Genomic DNA, 8,070 nt, shown 5'->3' with positions numbered 1-8,070 from the left:
AAGTTTATTTTTTACTTATTACGAAAAGTACAAAAATTTTCAATTGTTGGTCAGTGGTAGTTAGAGCTTAACTTGCATATAATCACGACATTTTGAAATATAATATATTAATGTTGAGTAACATTTGGATAAAAAAAGTATAACACTAATATAAAAATCAGTAACTATATCACATATTGTTACAACTTCACTTCAAAAACTGCATATTGTTATAATCATACAAAAAAAAAAAAATTACCTAACATTTATTACGAAAATTCATAATGTTCACCAAAAAATAAGTAATAAGGTCATATGGAAGAAATTTCCTTTGCAAATTTGTCATAACAAAGTGGAATTATAAACTGTGCACATCAAAGTCATATATGAAATGATACTTTTCTAGTGCTCAATAGACAAACATAAATGATCGTTCATCTCGAAATTTTTCTATCCCAAAACATTCTAGTCGTTGGATCATTGAAAATCTCAAAATGCGATAATCTCAAGACATAATTGAATAAATGTGAATGTTTTGAGACAAGGGAAGCAGAGAATTTAGAGACAAAAAGACTGCATATCATATATAATATATGAATTTTCACATGGCCACCCTGTTGTACACACACAGCATAGGCACTAATGGAGGCAAGTAGTGAATGCTTAACATGATTTACCTTTACCCATTACTGCCATGGCTTTGATCACCTAGCAGAGTGAGTGTTGAATCTTTTTATTAAGCACAATTCTCAGGTAAGCTTGCTATAATTTTACATGAGGACTGGCTCAAAATTTATTCTAATAGGAAGAAAGATATTGATGTTCTTATTATAACAATAACAAAAGAACGAGGAGAAGAAAAATAACCAATACGATGACTAAGCTGACTTTTGTTGACTATATCGTAGAATACCATATACGTCTATAATACCAGGAGGAAACACTGGATCAGTTGCAGCTCTTACAGCAACCCGTGCCACTGAATTCACGTTCACTGGAGGTGTAAACAGAGGTCCAACCAGTGGAATTTGGTTGAGTGGCTTCGCATGTTGGAGAACCTGCAGTGGCAACCATATATGTGGTAATGTAAATAATAAAAGACCATATTCGCATACAATCCCTCTGTGTATGGGCTAATATTTGTGAATTCCACTTGACCACAATCTAAAACCAAATGGAGGGGAAAAACATGTGAAGTATCAATTATCTGAAGTTTTTCGTACAGGATTGATGACAGTGTAATGAGTTTAACAGTTTACCATCTCCAATGGAGCCCCAACAACGCCTAAAGGTAACTTCATACTCCCAACTTGACGAGTGCCATGTATAAAACCTGGCCTCAGAATGACACCTGAAAAAGAGAAATAACAAGAACATCCCTTATATATATGTATATCTGCTCCAGACTTCAGACTTAATAGATGTACTTTATGCACAATGATTTCACAGTACTCCACAGACTCTTCCTAATGCATAAATTATATAGCATTTTAGGATGGAGATGTTTGAGATACAATGGTGATGCAGGACTTAGCAACAAATCCAACATTTAGATCACGAGAACATGGTGGAAATATCAGGGAGGTTTGAAAACAATGATGATAATAAAACAAAGTGGTGAACTCAATGATGAAAACATTCATAGGTTAAGCAAAGCAGACCAGGTAACTTAATAACACTATATTCTGATATCATATCAGAAATCATATTCTATTATCTCATAATCATTTGGAAGAAATTAATTATCTAAGAATTGTGCTAATGGTTGAGGGTATGAGAATTTCAGGAGCTTCTAAATGCACCCACTCAACTTTTCTCTACACCCACATGTACAAGTACTTCTCCACAAGATAAAAATTCAACAATGCATATGGTAGGTGTGAAGACAAATTAAGTGGGTTTATTTAGGAGCACACAAAAATAACATGCACCCATAATTAGTTGCAAATTTCAATTATGAATAATCAAAATTGCTATTAGTTGCGATGCTCATAAGGTGATTAAAGGATCTTGTAACAAATTATAAATTTATAATTGCCCTTAGACTTGTGTTGTATTCAGTACATTAAGCTCAAACTGAACCTTCCCAAAAAGAAAATGTTTCTCTGCAACAATAAAGTCAAAAGTATATCTTATGACTTTCATTTCAATCATTCATAAGAAACAGAAAAAAGATTTGAAGAGAAAATTGAAAGATGAGATGACCAGATACCCTCACTGATAATATCCTTCAAAAGATACAACAGTATTGGGATTGTTGCTTGTTATGTTGATTTTCAACTGGACACTCCAGCAGCTTAGGTTCCATTACCCCAATAAAGAAACTCAAGTTCGGGTCTCCTTAACTTGCCTATTAAAGGAAAAAATATATTTCCAATTGCCCAATTGTTGCTTACTTGGGAGAAGCTTCAATTACTTTGAGGTAATTGAACCCAAGTATACAAAACGATCAAAAGGTAGCACATACAACTTGATATTAATATGAAATTATTGCCAAAGAAATTGAAGCACAAATCCACCAACGATGTCCTTTATGCAATGGAACACTCTTGCGGAACACATTGACTGAATAAGAACCGTGATACTGTGCTAAATAGAGATGTCAATAATCTTGAAGAGAGAATATGAATTTTACCTCCATATGGGAACCTAATCATTAGCTCCGTTTCAGCCGCTTTCTGCATCAGTGTATAAAGGCTACATCAGAAAAAAGAGAATCACAAAGAAACTTCAAAACAAAAGAATTCAGGTATAAACTATGACAAAATTGAGATATATTGTCATATTATTGATTACATGAGAAACATGGCAGTTGTAGAAATTATTTGATGTAAATAAAATCTGGAGATATTCTATATTCTGTGCATAATACTCACCTTTCAGCATTAGTATTAGTTCACATTATACATCAATGTAATTTCTTTAACTCTTTATAATATGTATATATATATATATACATGTTTTTAATTTAACTAAACAGTAGGAACCATTCAGTTCAGCGCCATCCCCCGGGTTCAACAAAACTTTTAACTGCAAAATACCCAAAAAAAAATGTTTGCACATTTTATTTTTGTTTTGCATATAATTTGTTTGCAGCATAAAAATAACTAGAAAGCCAAATATTACCTTCCCCTCATAATATCCTTGCAGCAGGAAATTTGCCAAACTAAAGTCAGCAGCAGAGACGTATACAAATCTTTTAACACCTGCACAAATTGATGCTATTAGAGATGCTTCATGCCTCTTGCGCAATTTTCCAATAAACAACCAAGAAAATTTTGAAAAGCAGTCCACAAATCTCAGCCATTTCTCTATAAACTCTGAAGTGATACTGTGTAACACTTTCTTTTTTTTTCTTGTCTATAGCTGCTCAACCTTGTCAAGCACTCTCATTCCTTTTTTGCTATTCTCTTTCTACACAAATCCTGTTCAAGATTTAAAAAAGTTTCTTCTTCCATTTTCTTTTCTTTTTCTATTTGTTCTCAGTACCATGACAAATCCCTTCTAAAACTAACAAAGAAGAAAATTGGAAGCGGGATTGCGGAATACCTTGTTCAGCAGCTGCTCTAATAGCATTTACATTTGCAGTCCCATTGATTTTATACATGTGCGCGTTTGAGCCAAAACCTCCAACACATGAGATCTACAAATTTCATCTTAAATCAAGAAATGCACTAATTGAATTGAAAAAAGAGACACATGAAAACAAATAACAATAAAAACAAAGAACTTGAAAAAAAAAAATACAGAGTGTGAATTGATTCAGCAACAAGAAGAATACTTGATTTAATGCCCTTAAAAAGTTAATCATGTTATGGATTTTGAAAGAAACCCCAACGCATTGTGGTCAAAACGATTCAAACCCTGATTGTATCCATCGCACCACTAAGTGAACTTAAAGGAGTTGCAGGGCAGTAATTTATCCAAAAAAAAAAAAAAGAGCTGCAAGGCAGTTGATTTAGAGGGTTTTTCATTGTTACAAGCTTCGCAATGGAATCAGGTTCACTGAATAACAAGAGCCAACCAGTCTAGATGTATTGTTTGGATTCAGGCTCTCAACAGAGAGAAAACTGGCTTCAGCATTGGCACAATCAACTAAGGTAAATAGACAACATTTTGCCCCATACAGTTGGTCAAGACCATATAATCCATTTTCCCCCGTTCAAATGGTCAAAATAGAATAGTTCTACTTTGCCAAGTTGAACAACTAAAAAGCAAATCTAAACAGCAGTAGCAGTGATCAATAATCTCCACTCAAAACCTCCTCTCAGGAATCATGCACGCTATCAGCCAAACGCGCACAATCTGCCGTGAGAATGAAAATCACATGATGAGCACTCCATTTGTTTTAAAATCAAAGAACAGCAAAGTGTATAAAGGAGGTACAAAGGGGTTACAAGAATGCAGACAGGGATTACGGATGAAATAACTTATATAGTTCTCATGTCCTCTAAAATATGAACCCAATCATCTTTAAGGCATGGTTCCTCAATAATCAAGAACCTATACGACCATGTCAAATTGCTAACTGGTCAATATTAGAAGCATGTCAAAGTGGTTGTTACCTATTAAAATGTAAAATCAAAATTTGGGCTAATTTCACCCGGTAATGAACAAGCAAAGAAGATCTGAACCCTCACCTACTTCCCTAAATTTCATTTTATAATAGAATGATACTTCCCAAGGCTACATAAGTAACAACTAAGAGAACATATACCACAGAGGTCACTCCATTCAGTGCATTCTTCAATGAATCAGATGAAAGAAGATTTCCTGTTTGACAAAGAAAAGAGAATTACACACCATATATCCACATCTATGAAAGTCAAAATAAACATAAAAACTCCTTCCAAACCTTGATGCCAAAAGACACCGTTCATCCAAGACTCATGTACAGACGGCCTCCCAGACCTAACAATAACAAAAATCAGCAAATAATTTTTTTATAATTTCTGTTTCTTTTGAGAATGGAAGCAATTAATTGGACAAATGTATATACATCAAATGAAAATATTAAAAGATATGGAAGAAAACAACATATACATGTGTGTGCATATATCTGAATATGCATATGCATAACAAACAACCACAAGCATATCCGATGCGCCAGTAAGTTCTGTACCCACAAGAAGTATCGTCCTAAATGACAAACACAAAATCATGGTACACCATGAAGCTTAAGTGCCCCCAAACATCATAAATGAGAAAGTGGCATGTTCTCTAGAGAAGGATATGTGAGACCTGCCTCTATGGATGAATGGAAAAACGTTAAAGGGCATATATAAAACAACATAAGCTGACATACACCAAATTGTTTAATATCTTCATGGCAAGTTCTTAACAGGAAATTATGTAAAGGGAATGCTAGAACTTTTAATGACAACAGGAATAAGTGTAGACAAAATCAGGTTTTGTAGCTATTTTAGAAATTAAGGCAAACAAGGAAAGTCAATAACTTAGTAATATCAAAAGGAGAACGTCAGAAGAGACAAAACATGCATAAACTAGTAAAGAGAGAAAGAAAATTTGTTTTCCTGGGGTTTGAGTCTTCAAAAGCAAATAGGGAGAGAAAGACAAATGATGAAATACTTAAAAGAGTTGTTTGTACTCTTTTTCCAGCAAAAAAAAAAAGAATAGAAAAACCAAAAATTGGATTCGGAAAATCAAAAGAGAATCAATTGATTGAAGATTCACCAATTCATCTACAATTCAACACATAAGATGTGCATGTACCATTAAAAACAAAATATTGACAAGCTCATTCCATGAACTGCAATTTTCTAGCAACATTGAGCTGATAGGTCACTAAAAGTCCATAACTGATTCAACAGCTAACAATAGTTAAGGGGAACACGTAAATTTACATATATTAATAGATTATATGAATAAAATCTCTAACCTCACCCTGTCCTTTTGATGCCATGTTAGTACTTTTATAACCACTATAACAATTAACATCAATGTGTGAGTAAAAAATCAAGCTGACAGTTACTATAGTAACAGTAAAATCACGCAATCCAGAAGAACCTGTTAAAAAGATAATGGAAAATAGACATTGATGTTCACATGAACTTGGTCTCAAATATTAAGATGGGGTTGACCTAAACTATTGTTGCAAAATACCATTTCATACGGGGAAAAAAAAAAAACAATATGTTCCAACTTCAAGTGTACCTGCTAAAGCTATATACATTTAAACCACGCTTTAGAGCTTCTCTGCATATATGTGAACCAACAAATCCATTCCCACCCAAAACAAGTAACTGAATCAACCAAAAGTACAACTTAATACATATTCAAGAGTTCTAGCATAAATGAATGAGAAAATGAGCACCTTGCATCCCAGTATGAACACAAAATACCTTTTCAGTTGGAGGTGGTGGGACTTCTACTGTCTCTGCTTCCTCAACTTTGAAAGGTTCATCTACCTTGTTAGGACCTGTTGTCGACAATAATCTCCCATTTCTGGATACAGCCACTGTACTGTCTCAGCAGTGGCAGAAGGCCAATTAAATTAAGAAGAAAAACTAATCATCAATAGACAGAAGGTAACAAACTCAACCTTTCTACGAACAGGATGACCATTATCTACAAATATGGAAAGGTGGGAAGGTGAAATGGCATGCATGGTGATGCTAAAACTAGGGCTAGATCTAAGACGGCCAGGTGAAAAAGTTTACAGACTTTCCAAGCTTTTAGATAAGGAAGAGAGCAGAGCCATGGAAGCAATATATCTTCTAAGCACAAAATCCAACAAATTGCAGACTCACACTAACTTCTGAAATCTGATACCAAACAAATGATATAAGAAAATCTAATGATGAAGAGGTGTTAAGAAACCACATGATAATGGAACTTTCCACTTCACATTTCATAGCAACGAAATACTAACATCAATTTGGTTTTTCAAGTCGTCGAAAACAACAGACAAAAAAGAAAAATGTCTAACGAATAATGTACATAAGCATGTATCTTAAAACAATTTATATGGTCCCTCATTCGTGAAGTCACAATTCCAAATTTCTGCCCAATAAGTCGAGGTACGTGCAAGTTGACCCGGACACAGGGTTATCAAAAAAAAAAAAGTACATATGGATACATGTTAAACAGATTTCACATTTTCAAACTTCACTTCTCTTCCCATCCAACTTCTCAGCCACAAATTAACCATTGAAAGAATTGGTTTTTTTAGGGTTTCATAAATAATATCAACCCTATTTTATTACCACATGAAGCCAAGAAAAACTAAATAAAAAATGTCATCAAAATTCGTTTCACAACAATAGCATTACAAATTCCATCCCCCTTGGAACCGAAATCATCAATACATCCAGAAGATAAACATGAAAAGCATGTAATATAAACTAACTAAATCATGAAATAAATAAAAGAAAAAGAAAAATCATCAACACGCATATGAAAACATTAAAAATAATAATTGAAACAACAATATCAAAAAAAATGTGAAGAGAAGGAGTGGTGAAAAGCGGTTACCTGAGTCTGTAGGAAGAGGAATGTGAGTGGAAGAGCAAACGCGAAACGATCGTCTTCATCATTGGTTTCCTTTCTTCTCTCTTAGGTTTGTCGTGGAATTTAAACTTTGAAATATTGAATTTGAAAACCCCAATTGGGTAACAAAAGTGTATAATAATAATAAATTATTAAATAATTAATATTTTTTAATAATATTATCAATATATTTTAATTAATAATTTATATAATTTTATTATTGTATAAAATAATATTTGTGATTTTATTTTTTTATGTTAATTCTGTTAAATATAAAGTTCTAATAATGGAATGTTTGTATTTTTTAAAATTATTAAAAATAATCCGTATTTTAAATAAATTCTATGAAATATATTTATAATTAAATTTTTTTAATTCAAATTTTTATTTTTATTTTTATTTTCGTAGGGTTTTTTTTTTTTTATAAATGTGCAAAAATATAGTGAGATATAAAAAAATAAAAAAAAATGTTAGAGAATAAAAATATGTACAAATATTTTAAGATGTTTAAAATGTCAAAAAAATACATTTTTCTTCTCTTATCAAAAAGTTATTGGGTTGTCCTGATTATGTTAATTTGTG

The 8,070-nt window shown here is 32.6% G+C and overlaps 1 protein-coding gene across 2 annotated transcripts; it reads right to left on the bottom strand.

Annotated features, from left to right (window-relative positions):
* Window positions 1-536: 536 nt before the first annotated feature.
* LOC114307831 (uncharacterized protein At1g32220, chloroplastic) lies at window positions 537-7,609 on the bottom strand. 2 transcript variants are annotated; one of them, XM_028253257.2, is made up of 10 exons: window positions 7,474-7,609; window positions 6,342-6,462; window positions 6,154-6,242; window positions 4,835-4,890; window positions 4,697-4,752; window positions 3,529-3,622; window positions 3,106-3,185; window positions 2,615-2,657; window positions 1,239-1,330; window positions 537-1,037 (listed from the first exon to the last, which is right to left on the bottom strand). In XM_028253257.2, exons 1-10 carry the CDS (start codon window positions 7,533-7,535, stop codon window positions 858-860), a joined length of 873 nt encoding a protein of 290 aa, XP_028109058.2. In that variant the 5' UTR covers window positions 7,536-7,609; the 3' UTR covers window positions 537-857. The 2 variants fall into 2 exon arrangements, with proteins under 2 accessions (XP_028109058.2, XP_028109059.2); XM_028253258.2 differs by having other exon boundaries at window positions 6,342-6,444.
* Window positions 7,610-8,070: the final 461 nt, after the last annotated feature.

The sequence above is a fragment of the Camellia sinensis genome, chromosome 1, assembly GCF_055761805.1.
Source record: "Camellia sinensis isolate YWXY chromosome 1, ASM5576180v1, whole genome shotgun sequence".
Taxonomy (NCBI): domain Eukaryota; kingdom Viridiplantae; phylum Streptophyta; class Magnoliopsida; order Ericales; family Theaceae; genus Camellia; species Camellia sinensis.
This window is presented reverse-complemented; position numbering and strand designations above follow the sequence as displayed.

Bases quoted from the DNA above. Each gene is read 5' to 3' on its own strand.
- LOC114307831 (XM_028253257.2), bottom strand. From the start codon at position 7,535: ATGATGAAGACGATCGTTTCGCGTTTGCTCTTCCACTCACATTCCTCT. The intron at 6,463-7,473 runs GTAACCGCTTTT...CTGCTGAGACAG, and splicing joins TCCTCTTCCTACAGACTCAG to TACAGTGGCTGTATCCAGAA. The intron at 3,623-4,696 runs GTATATGTTCTC...TGAAATTTGTAG, and splicing joins TGAATGGAGTGACCTCTGTG to ATCTCATGTGTTGGAGGTTT.